Here is a 15,098-nt window from a genome sequence, read left to right on the forward strand (position 1 = left end):
AAAATTGTCATCCTAACTTTAGGCTCGCAGCTTCCTTATTAGTTTGGAAAGGACTCCCTGCTTCCTCCCTGCAAATAGTTTTCTGAAAACCGGCAAGGAAATAGCAGCAGGTTTTTCCTTAGGAAATAGCAATAGAAAAATGAAGCCCTTCTTAGAAAAGCCTCCAGTGAGGAGGCCTGAGTGGGAAGCCTCGCAGCTGACCCTCTGCACGTCTGTCCTTTTCCTCCACAGATCCCCTGACCCCCACACCGCCCCCTCCTGTTGCCAAGACACCTAGCGTGTTGGAAGCCTTGAGCCAGCCGAGCAAGCCTACCCCGCCTGGGATCTCGCAGAGCAGGCCCCCACCTCTGCCCCCACAGCCGCCCAGCCGCCTCCCGCAGAAGAAGCCTGCGCCGGGGTAAGCCACCCCCAGCCAGCTCGGCCATCCGTGCTCCTGTCCTCTGACCTCACCTGCCAAGGGGTCTGGATGAACGTTTGCAATCCCCAGGGTTCCTACTTCAGCGTGGGTGCCACATGACTAATTCATCAGGTCTGAAGGGTCTTAAAAATAACTTGAGGATTTTTAGACTGTAAAAATGTCTTACAAATGTACATTTTAAGTCCACAGAGTGAATTTAGACGAAGTGTCCTCAACACACAAGGCCTCTGGGTTCTATTTGCAGCTCACCCCCCAGGTGGTCTCTGTTTCTGTTTTCTATTTTCCAAGAAAGCGGAACACAGACCTCTGTAGTGAGGCATGACTCTACAAAACAAGCACACAAGTCCCACATAACACAATACCACCTGCAAAGTCAGGAAATTAACATGGATGTAGAAACAGCACCCAATCCTTAGACCCAGTTCAAGCCTAGGTGTTTGTCCAAATAAGCCGTTTGTTGCAGATGGGTCCAGTTTGTGGCTTTTTTTTTTTTGAGACGGAGTCTAGCTCTGTCAGCCCCAGGCTGAGTGCAGTGGCATGATCTTGGCTCACTGCAAGCTCTGCCTCCCAGGTTCTTGCCATTCTCCTACCTCAGCCTCCTGAGTAGCTGGGACTGCAGGTGCCCGCCAACACACTTGGCTAATTTTTTGTATTTTTAGTAGAGACAGGGTTTCACTGTGTTAGCCAGGATGGTCTCAATCTCCTGACCTTGTGATCCACCCGCCTTGGCCTCCCAAAGTGTTGGGATTACAGGTGTGAGCCACCGCACCCAGCCCATTTGTGGCTCTTAATCTGGATCTTTATGGTGGGAAATGGTTCCTTTTAGTGGAAATGATATTTAGAGGCCAAGTTCTGGGGGCTAGGTGGAGAGTCACTGCTCCCACACAGGCCCTCTGAGCTGTCAGAACTTGGAAGTATGAACACATGTACATGGATACATACATACACCGTTTCTCTCTCTGTTCTGTGTCTTTCTGTATTGAAATCCATGAGTTCACACTGACATCTCTAATTTCAGTTGTTCTAGTAACAAACCACACCAAACTGACAGACATGAGGCACGGCCATTTTATTCTGCTGACAGATTGTCAGGAATTTGGATGGCACTGTGGGGTCTTTGTCTTTGCTCCACAGTATCTAGAGCCTTTGCTGAAAGGACTCGAAGCCTGGGGGTGGCTGGACACAGGAGGTGACTCGTTGGCTGGGGAACAAGGTCAGAGCCTTTCACCCACCCTGTGGTAGCTGATGCTGCCTGTCAGCCAGAGCCTCAGCTGGGCTGTGACTGGAACACCCATGCGTCCCTGGCATAGGCTTCCTCACATCATGGTGGCTGGGTCCAAGGACAGGTCCCCAGAGAGAGGCCTGGCCCTGGAAGCTGGCACAGAATGATCTCTGCCATACATTACTGCTCAAACAGTTACAAGCTCAGACACAGGGGCAGAGAGGAAGGCACAAGGAAGTTACCAGTTCCACCTCTCAATAAAGAATTTGCGGCCAGGCGCAGTGGCTCACGCCTATAATCCCAGCACTTTGGGAGGCCGAGGTGGGCAGATCACCTGAGGTCAGGAGTTTGAGACCAGCATGGCCAACATGGCAAAACCTCGTCTCTAATAAAAATAGAAAAAAATTAGCTGGGCATGGTAGCAGGTGCCTGTAATCCTAGCTACTCAGGAGGCTGAGGCACCAGACTCTTGAACCCAGGACGTGGAGATTGCAGTGAGCCAAGATAGCACCATTGCACTCCAGCCTGGGCAACAAGAGCAAAACTCCATCTCAAAAATAAAAATATAAACAATTTGGGGACTGGGCACCATGGCCCACATCTGTAATCCCTGCACTACTATTTTTTTGGGGGGCAGGGGATGGGGGAGCAGTGGTGGGCTGGCCACCATGCCCGGCCAATTTTTTTTATTTTTAGTGGAGACAGAGTTTCACGGTGTTAGACAGGATCGTCTGGATCTCCTGACCTTGTGATCCGCCCACCTTGGCCTCCCAAAGTGCTGGGATTACAGGTGTTGAGAGGTGACAATGTGCTAGCAGTCCTCACTCTCAGCGCCTCCTCGGCCTTGGTGTCCATTCTAGCGGCGCTTGAGGAGCCCTTCAGCCTGCCACGGCACCGTGGGAGCCCCTCTCTGGGCTGGCTGAGGCCGGAGCCGCCTCCCTCTGCTTGCGGGGAGGTGTAGAGAGAGAAGGGTGGGCGGGAACCGGGGCTGTGCTCGCGGGCCAGTGTGAGTTCCGGGGGGCCCCACACACGGAGTGGCCAGCTGGTGCTACCAGCCCAAGGCAGTGAGGGGCTTAGCACCCGGGCCAGCAGCTGCGGAGGTTGCGCCGTGTCCGGCAGCAGTGCCGGCCGGCCGGTGCGGCACTCAAATTCTCACGGAGCCTTAGCTGCCTCCCTGCAAGGCAGGGCTTGGGACCTGCAGCCCGCCATGTCTGAGCTCCCCACCCTGCAGTGGACTCCCGCGTGGCCTGAGCCTCCCCAACGGGTGTCGCCCCCAGCTCCCTGGCGGCCAGTCCCATCGACAGCCCAAGGGCTGAGGGGTGCGGGCGTGGCTTGGGACTGGCGGGCAGCTCCGCCTGTAGCCCCCGTGCAGGATCCAGTAGGTGAAGCCACCTGGGCTCCTGAGCCGGATGAGGACTTGGAGAACTTTTATGTCTAGCTAGAGGATGGTAAATACACCAATCAGCACTCTGTGTCTAGCTCAGGTTTTGTAGATACACCAATCAGTACTCTGTGTCTAGCTCAAGGTTTGTACATACACCAATTGGTACTCTGTATCTAGCTAACTCTGTCTAGCTAACCTAGTGGGGACTTGGAGAACTTTTCCCTCTAGCTCTGTGTCTAGCTCAAGGATTGTAAACGCACCAGTCAATGGACCAATCAACTCTCTGTAAAATGGACCAATCAGCAGGATGTAGATGGGGAACAAAAGCAGGCTACCCCAGCCAGCCGGAGGCAAGGGGCTGGGGTCCCCTTCCACACTGTGGAACGTTTGTTCTTTCACTCTTTGCAATAAATCTTGCTGCAGCTCACTCTTTGGGTCCACGCTGCCTTTATGAGCTGTAACACTCACTGCGAAGGTCTGCAGCTTCACTCCTGAAGCTAACGAGACCACGAACCCACCGGGACGAACGAACAACTCCAGATTCCCGAACAACTCCACATGCGCTGCTTATAAGAGCTATAACACTGACCACGAAGGTCTGCGGCTTCGCTCCTGACAGTGGGATCACGAACCCACCGGAAGGAAGAAGCTCTAGACACATCTGAACGTCTGAAGGAACAAACTCTGGACACACCATTTTTAAGAACTGTAATACTCGCCACGAGGGTCCACGGCTTCATTCTTGGTCAGTGAGACCAAGAACCCACCAATTCCGGACACAGTGTGAGCACCACGCTCAGCCCATCCGTGCATTACTTTAGAAGGCCGAGGTGGAAGGATCACTTGAGAATAGGGAGTTCAAGACCCTCTAGACGGCCATAGTGAGACCCTATCTCTACAAAGGAGTCTAAAATTAGGCGGCACCGCGCCTGAGGAGTCCCAGCTACTTGGGAGGCGTGGGAGGATTGGCGAGCCGGGAGAGCTGCAGTGAGCTGTGATGGTGCCACTGCACTCCAGCCTGGACAACAGAGACCCTAGCTCTAAAAAAAGGAAAAGTAAATAGTAACAAATTGGAAGGCAATGTTTTACAGTCACCATGGGGTTTCTTCTAGTTTTCTTCTTTTCTGTACTACTTCCTTCCCTTTCGGCGAGGTCTGGCTCCATCTTGCTACTTCCTTGGCTGGTGTCTATTTAGGAAACAGGACCCCGCCTGCTTTTCACGGCGAGACCTGTTTGGGATTTCACTGGGTGCTCAGGGGGGCTCTCACTTCCTGCCACCTGGATGCTTTCCTCATCCCACCTGGGCTCGGACGCTCCTGTTGGGCCACCATCTGCGGACATGCCCTTCTTGTTCACCTCTGGGTGACGCGCTTCCCCAGACACCAGTGTGGGTGTTTTCATCCGCACTGCCAGACAGATGACAGAGACTTTCAAGGTACAAACTACATCCTTCAATTTGGAGAAATTTCACTGATTTTTTAATGCCTTAAATATTGGGGGTTTTTTTGTTCTCTTTTAATGTTTCTTACTCCTGAGATGTCAGACTCCTTGGCCTTTCTTCTGAATGTGTCATCTTGTTTATTGGAGTACCCTAAGTGCTCTGACAAACCTCAGCATCACCATGCTTTCACATGTGGAAGTTTGTTTCTTGCTCACGCTAAGTTTAGTGTGCATATTCTTAGTTGTACCCCAGTCCCAAAGGTAGACCCAGACCCCTCCGATCTTCTGCTTCTACCATCTGTCTCCTGGACTCAGAGTTACTTCTGAGGGGAAGGAGTTGCTGTGGGGGGCAGGCTGGATGCCCACACTCCCTCCTCAGGCTGGGGCTGGAAGTGCCACCCGGTGCAGGGGAGTCAAGCTGTCATCCTCAGCTAGCCCTCCACCACCTTCTCATGGCCATCCCTGCTTTGCTTGCCTGCCTATTTTGAAAATCTGTCTTCTGGGAGATTTTCTAGAGTTTATCTCCCAGTTCTTTTACTAAGGCGTTCATGCGTGTTCTCATATAATTATCTTCAAGTTAAACTCTTTTTGTAGAGATACTCCTTTTGTTTCCTGAGATCGTTTCTCAGTCTCCTGCCTCTGAGAATGGTTGCGAAGGTGTTGGCGTGTGTGTTGCAGTTTTCGTGTTCGTGCAATGTGTGCTGCCTCCACACCATTTTGACCTCTGTGGGTTCCAGGCTTTTCCCTATAAATTGCAAGCTCGGTGTTTCCCCTCCAGGTGAGGCAATAAAAACTGGCAGACTGCACAGAGCCACCCACACCAGTGTCACTGTGGAGTGGTCTGGCTGGGCCTCTTGTCTCGTCTGAAGTTTTTTTAGGAGTAGAGAAATAAAGTTAAACTTTTACTTAGTCCCTCTGTTTTTCAAGATACTCCCAACAGCCGCACCTGGTGTCCCCCGTCCAGATACCCTCTGTTTTGCCCTCTCCAAGAATAGAAGCTTCCTGTCCTTAGGTTGGGCAAGGCAGCAGCAATCAGAGCTGGGGTGCGATTCCAGGGATTCATGAGCTCCTTAAACAGATTTTTGGCTAATTCTTCTGCTTACTACCTTGCCTTTCTCCCCTTCCAGAGGGTCCTGAGCCTTTTGGGGACACTACAGGACAGATAGGAGTATTTCAGAGCCTTCCTCACTGCTGGAGTGGGATTCCATTCTTGAGGTCAACTAGGTTGACTATAATTTATCTTCCATTCTGTCGCCCAGGCTGGAGTACAGTGGTGCAATCACGGTTCACTGTAGCCTCGACCTCCTGGGCTCAGGTGATCCACCCACCTCAGCCTCCGCATGGCTGGGACCACAGGCATGCACCACCATGCCTGGTTAATTTATTTTTATATTTTATAGAGGTGGGGGTCTCCTTATGTTGCCCAGGCTGGTCTCAAACTCCTGGGCTCAAGCAGTCCTCCCACATTGGCCTTTCAAAGTGCTGGGATTACAGGCATGAGGCACCGTGCCTGACCTCTTTTAGGTTTAATTTTTTAAAATCCTTTTCCTTGGGAAGAAGTGGAAGTAAATGTACTTAAATCTGCCATTTTAACCAGAAGACTCCCAAAACTTTTTAAATGCTACTTTGCAAGATAACTTTTTAAAATATAACATGCAGGGCTGGGCGTGGTGGCTCACACCTGCAATCCCAGCATTTTGGGAGGCCAAGGTGGGTGGATCACTTGAAGCCAGGAGTTCGAGACCAGCCTGACCAACATGGCAAAACCCCATCTCTACTAAAAATATAAAACTTAGCTGGGCATGGTGGTGCACACCTGTAATCCCAGCTACTCGGGAGGCTGAGGCAGGAGAATCACTTGAACCCAGGAGGTGGAGGTTGCAGTGAGCTGAGACTGCACCACTGCTCTCCAGCCTGGGCAACAGAACCAGACTCCATCTCAAAAAAATAAAATATAATATACATATCTGTGCCTTCCTAGTCTTAAACAGCTACTGAATTATGCTGTAATAAATGGGCTTTCCAGTGCTAATTATTTCTGCCTCTACACCAAAGTGGCCACAGGTCATGCTTCCCTTGGCTTCTGGGCTCTCTTCTGCCTTAAGACGCCCTGTGATTTGCACTTTCCAAGCTGCTGCTTTTCAAGAGAACAAATCATGTGTTGAAGTTCTGGCTAACGAGCCGTCAGCTCCCAGCACTTATTGGGACTCAGAACTGTGGATGTCAGCTGTGAGGTGCAGGTTCCTGGTTCTCAGAAGTGTTCTAGCTGGGAGAAGCTGGACAGGTTTCCTCTCAAACATGATTCTACCTGGTTTCAGATCTGACTGGTAGGAAAAAGGGAAGCAGGGCAAGTTAGAGCTACCCAGGACAGATAAGGATGGGCGGAATCATGTCGCCAGTGCCCAGTGGCGTTCTTACTCTAAAGGAATACACTGGTGCATCCTCTTTGTAAAGGATACTATCCCTCCCCCACCGCCGGTAATTTTGTCTCTGGTATAAATGTGAATTTTCACACCTCTTCTCTTAGGGTAGGAGTCAGCAAACTATGGCTCACAGGCCAAATCCAGCCTGCCGCCTGTGTTTTAGGGCCCGTGAACTAAGAACTAAGAATGACTTTTGTATTTGTAATTGGTTGGAAAAAAAATCAAAAGGATATTTTATGGCGCATGAAAACTGTGTGAGATTCACTTCAGCGCTCATAAAATATTATTGGACCATTAGCCACACCTGTTTGTTGATGCAGTCTGGGGCTGCTTTCACGCCGCAGTGGCAGAGCTGAATGATGGCAGCAGAGATGCTAGAATCCACAAAGCCTGCTGGGTGCAGTGGCTCACACCTGTAAGCCCAGAGCTTTGGGAGGCCGAAGCAGGAGGATTGCTTGAGACTAGGAGTTCGAGACCAGCCTGGAAAACATAGTGAGACCATGTCTTTACAAAAAATTTTGAAAGTTAGCCAAGCATGGTGGCGTGCACCTGTAGTCTCAACTACTCAGGAGGCTGAAGGGGGAGGATCACTTGACCCTAGGAGTTCGAGGCTGCAGTGAACTGACTGCCTCACGGCACTCGAGCTTGGGTAATAGGGCAGGACCCTGACTCAAAAAACAAACACGAAGTCCGGGTGCAGTGGCTTACGCCTGTAATCCCAGCACTTTGGGAGGCCGAGGTGGGTGAATCACCTGAGGTCAGGAGTTTGAGACCAGCCTGGCCAACATGGTGAAACCCCCTCTCTACTGAAGATACAAAAAATTAGCTGTGTGTGGTGGTGCACACCTGTAATTCTAGCTACTCGGGAGGCTGAGGCAGGAGAATTGCTTGAACCCGGGTGGCAGAGGTTGCAGTGAGCCAAGATTATGCCACTGCACTCTAACCCGGGAGACAGTGTGAGACTCCATCTCAAAAAAAAAAATCACAAAGCCTAAAAAGTTTACTAGCTACCTCTTTAAAGAAAGTCTGCTGACCGCTGTCTCAGAGGATCAGGCCTGCGAGTGTTCCGTAGTTAGGGATGACTGCAGGCGAGGGGGTCAGCCTGGTCAGTGTAATGATGTCTGCAGAGACATTTACACCCAGAGACATTGATGGAAAACAAATGGCCAGACTGGTCAAATGGGAGGGGTCTTTATGGAATAAAACAAAGTTCCTTTTCAGTTCCTTCAAAGTATGAGCAAAACCCACGTGATGTTTTCTCTCCCTTCATTCTGGGACTGTAAGCATCGAGGCCAGACAGGGTTCATTCCGAGCAGCAAAGGGAGTGTCGACGGACGGGAGTGTACAGTGGAAAGAATCCCATCTTTGCCTTTCCTTCCTCCCTGGTCTTCCTCTTCTGCCTCTCGAGCCCCCCGGCCTGTGCCTGGCTTTATGCTAGGTCCAGGAGATCCACGGGGGAACTGAAGCCAGAGGTCCTCACTGATGGCACTGCTCCTTAGCTCTGGAGTTGGCGGATCTTGTGTCACAGCTTTTGCAGATGAAAATGCTGACTCTCCAGAACCCATTTATCCAGAGCTGCCAAGTGGCAGGTTCAAACTGAGGGACCGCTGTCTGCCAGCCCTGAGAACCACATCCTCACTCGTGCGTTTCCACTTTGTGGCTTTGGGGCATGCTGGCCCAGAGGCTCGTGGATGGGGCCTGAGCCCATGGTCAGCCACACTGGTTCCCAGAAGCAGGGACCACAGAGGCATGGACAGCACTGACTCAGGGTGATCGGACCCATCCTGGCAGAGCCATCTGGGCCTGAGGTTAAGGTTCAGCCCCGCCCTTTCATGTGATGGGACCAAGGCAGGGAAGGGGCTGAGCAGACTCAGGGTGGGGCCGGTGCCCAGCACTGCTCCAGACCCTGGCCATCGGCAGGCTCACGTGGACAGAGTGCTCGAGAAAAGCCCTGGTTTTAGAATCAGAAATGTTGGATCTAGCACTTTCTTAGGGCCTCTCATTCTTCCTTTTCCCATAAAAAAGAGAGCTGAGTGACTGTGGAGGAAATCACCTCACACACTTTCAGCTTGAACTCAGAAGGTTCTCTGATAAAAGGGGATGAGAAAGGGGCAGGTACCCTCAGGTGGCAGTAAATCTACTTTTTCTCTGTCATTGTAGGGCTGACAAGTCCACCCCGCTGACCAACAAAGGCCAACCAAGAGTACCTGGTAATTATTTAATTTGGGACTGAGTTTGTTTCTGCTTGGTCCATCGGGGCAATGTGGTGGACATTCCCTGCCAGGTGGTCAGGCCTGAGGGAGGGCCCAGCTGTCTCCCCTCCCACAGCCCTCCTGCCCCCCTGCCCCCCTTCCCCTCCTCCCCTCCTCCCCTCCTCGCTGACTCCTGCCTTCCTGCCCTCCTCCCGGACTCCTGCCTTCCTCCCCACCGACTCCTGCCTTCCTCCCCACTCCTGCCTTCCTTCCCTGCTTCCTTCTCCTCCTCTCCCACATAGTCTCATGCCCTCTTCCTCCGCCACCTGCCTTCCTCCACCCCTCCCCTCCCCTCCTCTCCCCCTTTTCCCTGCCTTTCTCCTCCCTCCTGCCTTCTTCCCTCCTTCCCTTCTGCCATCCTCCCCACTCCCTTGGCCTCTGAGACCCCTGCTCCTGAGCAGCTCAGTCCTGGGGCCCCTCACCTTGTCCCCTCCTGCTGACAGGGCAGGCTCACTGGGGGACACTTGGCTGCCACACGAGCTCTGCAAGGGCTGCATCCAAATCAGAAGGTTCCCTTTTCCCTCAACAGATGGGAACACCTTGGGGGAAACCTGCTTTCAGACACACCCTGTGGCTTGTCCATTGCTTACATCTCATGGTTATGATTGATGGGATGTCTTAAGTTGCTTCATTTTTGCCCTACAGTGGATCTTTCTGCAACAGAAGCTCTGGGTCCTCTGTCCAATGCTATGGTCCTGCAGCCCCCTGCACCCATGCCTAGGAAGTCGCAGGCAGTAAGTGACGAGCCCCCTTTCCTGCCCCTCTGCTCTCGCCAGGAGAGTGCAGGCGGTTTCACAAGGGCTCAGGGGAAGCAAGCCTTCCCCTCTTCCCTTGGTTGGGGGCTGGACAGGGGTCTTCTTGGTACCTGATTGCTTGGATCTTGGCAACCGGTGGGTTTGGCCCTCCCATCGCAGCTCCAGGACGGGCCCACTCAGAGTGCCCTGCCCCGGCCGCTGTGTTTCCCAGCCCTTGGCCCCTTCTCTCTGCTTGGTGGGGAGCTCTTCCCTTTTCTCTCCCTGGCTCCTGAGCTGCACTGACCTGCCCCACCTTGGCATCTCCGGGCTTCTCAGGCCTAGGTACGGGGCTCCTGAGACCGGGGGAGGCAGGGTGCTTGAGCTCTGCCCTGAGAGCTGAGGGCTACAGCCATGCTAACCTTTGTTCCCTCTCCTGACACAGACCAAGTTGAAGCCTAAGCGGGTGAAAGCGCTCTATAACTGTGTGGCCGACAACCCCGATGAGCTAACCTTCTCCGAGGGGGATGTGATCATCGTGGACGGGGAGGAGGACCAGGAGTGGTGGGTGAGTCGGGTGGGCCCGGGAGGTTCCTGGGGGCTGGCTCGCAGGTGAGATTTTCTCAGCCTGAGCAGTCCAGACATGGTTCCTGGTGCCTCTGCCCCTTAGCATCCTCAGGAATTGCTTCCTCCATGGACACCCACTTCTGAGCAGGCCTGATTATTCCCCAGGGTGGCTGCTTCCCCTGTTAGGGTGCAGTTTCCAGAGCACCCATGAGGGCCTGAAGTGAGACTCCGTCATTTTGAGGCCTTGAGTTTCTAGGCCATCACCCCCCGCCATTGCTGGATTCGTGGGATCAGGTGTCTGGAAGGAGCTGACCTAGAGCACAGAGCCCCAGGCGTGAGTCTGGTCCTGAAATGAGCTGTGGCCGCCCAGGCGTCCAGCGGGGTATGGGAACAAGATGAGCGCTGGCCACCTAAGAATTCAGACTTGGCCACTCATGGGCCGGTGGCTTGGGGCTGGTTGCTTTTATCTTTAAGCGTTAGTGGGATCATCTGTGAAAGGGGGTCACACACACAGTCTGGCGCAGATGATCCGGTGAGCACCCACTAAGCGGCAGCTGTATACAGTGAGGGCAGTGGACGAACCGGCTTGAATGGGGCGCAGGCAGACAGCCCCAGGCTGAGCCCACCACACAGCAGATGCAAGTGGCATGGCTCTGCCTCTGAGCTCAGAGCGGACAGTTCAGCTGGGAACTCACAGGATTTAGGGGAACTGCTTTGTCAAGTGCAAGGAGTTTGGACACTGTCTTTAGTCGCTATCCCTTGCAGAGCTCCCACTAGTGTTTAAACTGCACGTCTTCAGCCTCCAGAGGCGCTGTGAGCTCTCAGGGTCAGGCAGCACTGCCTTCATTTGGCAGGGCTGGGTTCACCGGCCTTTCCTGTGGCCTCGTTTGCCCTTAATGGATTAAAAGTGTCTGTGGGCTGGGTGCGGTGGCTCACCCCCATAATCCCAGCACTTTGGGAGGCCGAGGCAGGCGGAACACTTGAGGTCAGGAGTCCGGGACCAGCCTGGCCAACATGGTGCTCTACTAAAAATACAAAAAATTAGCTGGGCATGGTGGCAGGCACCTGTAATCCCAGCTACTCGGGAGGCTGAAGAAGGAGACTCATTTGAACCCTCAGTGGGGAGGTTGCAGTGAGCCGAGATCATGCCACTGCACTACAGCCTGGGTGACAGAGCCAGACTCCATCTCTAAATAAATAAAGTGTGGATCCAGAGTTCCCACCATCAGCCTCACTATAGCACAGGCACAGAGAGGGCCACAGCACCTGGGCTCTGGTGAGGAGAGTGCTCAGCTTGGCTGCATAGAGCACGTGAGGACCTGAACTTGCCCCCTCCCATCCACACACCCACTAGACCCACCTGCACACAGAGCCAGCCCTGCCAGCCAGCTCCCACAGTTGCCTACAACCCACCATCCGGACAGGGCGCCAGCTCATATGGAAAATACCTGCTCATTTCCAAAACTGGAAAATAGAGGCATAAAGCAGAAAACAGAAGTTGCCCATAGCCACAGCAACCCCCCACCACTCTGCAAAAAGCCCACCATTCATATTTTGGCTGTTTTTAGCCTTTTATTTGCCTACATCATTTACACTCTTGAGATCATACTTGGATATAATTTACCCAAGAGCGAACGTAAGTGGATAGAGTGAAGCCTTACACAAGCGCTTGACTCAGTGAAATGGGGCCAACTTATACCTTTGCCACTTTCGGTGACTTTGCAGCTCACAGACTTGTGACACTCGGCTTCATTCATTCATTTATTCATTCATTCATTCAAAAAAGGCCAGCGGGGAGTAGTGATCAGAGAGCTGACCTGTGTGCCTCCCAGGAACAGGTGGGGGTGGCCATCCCTGCGAGTGAACGTCTGAGGCACGGCTGGGAAGAGCTCCTTCCATAGGAGAGGCCTGCACTATTTGAAATGTGGTGAGGAAAAAAGGACAAAAATCGTTTGGATGTTTTACCCAAGTAATTTCTTGTCGGAAGAGAGTCTTCTGAACCAATCGTGCTTTTTTTCACCAAATGCTCTGTGTAATGCCCTTCAAAGTTTCCACCAACATTTGGAATTTTAATAGCAACCTACACTTTGTTCCGTTTCAGATTGGCCACATTGATGGAGATCCTGGTCGCAAAGGCGCATTCCCAGTGTCATTTGTGCACTTTATCGCTGACTGAATTGCTACTGAACAAAAGCATTAACAGTTATGTTCCTGTTTTGTTGTTGGTACCAAAACTCTTGCCAGATAACCAGTTTCATGAACTGTTTGTACGGTAGCCCATGTTCTCTAATGCCACTGCTCTGTTTTAAAAACTGAGGCAATTTTTACATATCAGTAATTGTTTTTATAATTTGTGGTTTTCACGAAACATTGCTATGCATTTATTAGGAAAAACTGAATTTCCCAACAGGTGAACTGAAAAGTTATTTTAACTATTATACATAATCAAGATCCTGCCTCTATGGAATTTGCTAAACCTAAAAATGTTTGCATTGAGTGTATTGGAAATAAACTCTTCCTGCATTCCTTGGCCCAATTCTGGAGTGGTGACCTTTAGCACAATTATTATTTTAGATGGCCAGTCAACTGCTGCTTCAGAAGTCCATAGCCCAGCTCTGGACTTTCTCAATAAAATGCCATCAGTTCACCTTTAAAGACACGTATTACTTTGAAATCCACCCAGTGTTTAAAAAACAACTTGGAAATTTACACATAAGCATTGTACTTTCTAGCCCTAATTTGTGAGGTTGCAGCTATCACTATATTCTGCATGTGTGTATAACCTGTTGTGAACAATCATACTTAACAAAACTACTGATGGTTTATGACAACGTAGGGTAACTACAGTTCGTTCCGTTCCAGGTTATATAAAACTGCATTTCCTGAATTTGGTTAAAAACTAAGGATGATGGATTGCAAAAGTTCTTTTAAATTAGTTTATATGCTTTAGATGTTTCGGAATTTGCCTTCTTGAACTTGCTGAATCACACAGAAAGCAACTGTACCCAGTAGAATTCTGTGGCGCAGACCACGCTGTATTAACCCATCACTTGCTGTTTCCTGCTGAGTGTACCACTGCCTTCCCTTCTAGCCCATGAGAATGTTTACTCAGTTTAGTGTCTTGTATTTATATAATACTCCAACAGGAATGGTAGTCACACTGTCTTGAAATCGAATCTGTCCATCTGTTTATAATCAAGAACATATCAGAAATATATAGGCCCCAGATAATAAAATACTCCCAAACATCCCAGTTTTTACTATTTAAGGCCATCATATCATTCTTAAGCTACTTGGGGTGGTAGTAGGGGGGATTAGGTTGTATATTATAAAACCAAAACTCATTAGTTTAATGAACTTGACTGTCATACCTCTATTTAGTAATTGTGAGGGTAAGATTCATAGTAGGAATATTGGACATTTTGGCTGAGAATAAAGAGGCCTGTGATGCCCACTTGGACTTTTAACACAAGTAAAGGAATAAATTGAGTGTAGGCTTGGAAAGTGGGGCAGCAGTGCTGTTGCTGCATTTGTTGTGATGGTACATTTGATTGAAGCAGCTTGTCTTTATTATGCAAGACTCTATGTGTAGAGTTTTGGTGGTTTTTTTTTTTGGCATTGTACGTTTTTTGTTGTTATAAAGGAAGACAGAACAAACTGGAATGTTTTATGATGTATAGCAATCGCTTTTTGCCTTTCAAAGTTCTGGGTAAAAATGTGTTAGATCTGTAGTTTTTTTTTTTTTTTTTTTTTATTAAAGCACTACATCTGTTTTCACTAATTGTTAATTTCTGTTGTTTGAACCCTTCATTTAATTTTCTCATAGATTTAAGTAAACAGATGTATTTTGCACAGTGCACTTATGTCTATTTTAACAATCCTCCTCCATCTGTATTTTATAGTCAGCCTTTGACCACCTGGTGCCAGCTATATAAGGAATCAAGTTGATTGATATCAACATTACAACTCCAGTCCCAAACTAATCTATCAGGTTCACTGGTACATAAATATCTAGGAAATATTTTTCCAGTCTACAATTTGGTGCTATTGTGCAGTAACTAATAGTACTCTTAACAGAGGAGAAATTATATTAATGTCCCTGCTAATATCCTTTCTTAGTTATTTGCTCTTTGCAAATTAAAAAAGCAACTGAGAGAAAGAAAAACATTGTAGATATCTATTTATATTTAAAGTTTATGTTTCACATACTGCAGCTGCAGGATTCTGGCATTTTGCATGCCATTCTCCATCAGATCTGGGATGATGGCTCAGAATATGTACACAGACTAAGAGTTACTGTGTGATCTGTTAAGGGGTGGATAACATAATATGCAGCTTAGGAAGCTATTTTGAGATGTATGATATTCAGTTCATTCACCTGATTACTTTGGTTGCAGCACAACTGTATATATTGTATAACCAAAATTGATTATTTTCATTGTCCTTAATGCAGTGATTTATAACTAGAGCATGTTTAATAAGTTTACTCTTCTTGTTAACTAGTCATTTGACTGGAAAAAAATAAAATACTTTTAAATGGACATGGTTTTATTTTTAATGTTTTTAATCTTTAAAGTTTTATATATTGACAGTCCTTTAAAAAAAAAAGTACACTATCATACTGTACATGAGATCCTTCACATACTACTTTTAGCATGAGC

At 49.6% G+C, this 15,098-nt stretch overlaps 1 protein-coding gene across 6 annotated transcripts in view; it reads left to right on the forward strand.

The window, feature by feature from the left end:
- The window catches only part of ASAP2 (ArfGAP with SH3 domain, ankyrin repeat and PH domain 2), a 199,285-nt gene extending 184,307 nt beyond the window's left edge, over window positions 1–14,978 (forward strand). For all 6 annotated transcript variants that reach the window (XM_021924556.2, XM_021924559.2, XM_021924555.2 and 3 more), the window contains 5 exons: window positions 232–397; window positions 9,048–9,097; window positions 9,785–9,873; window positions 10,316–10,438; window positions 12,539–14,978. In XM_021924556.2, the coding sequence (XP_021780248.2) occupies window positions 232–397; window positions 9,048–9,097; window positions 9,785–9,873; window positions 10,316–10,438; window positions 12,539–12,613 (503 nt within the window). In that variant the 3' untranslated portion in view covers window positions 12,614–14,978. The remainder of the gene's footprint in view (window positions 1–231; window positions 398–9,047; window positions 9,098–9,784; window positions 9,874–10,315; window positions 10,439–12,538) is intronic.
- Window positions 14,979–15,098: the final 120 nt, after the last annotated feature.

This window comes from Papio anubis, chromosome 14 (assembly GCF_008728515.1).
Source record: "Papio anubis isolate 15944 chromosome 14, Panubis1.0, whole genome shotgun sequence".
Classification (NCBI taxonomy): Eukaryota; Metazoa; Chordata; class Mammalia; order Primates; family Cercopithecidae; genus Papio; species Papio anubis.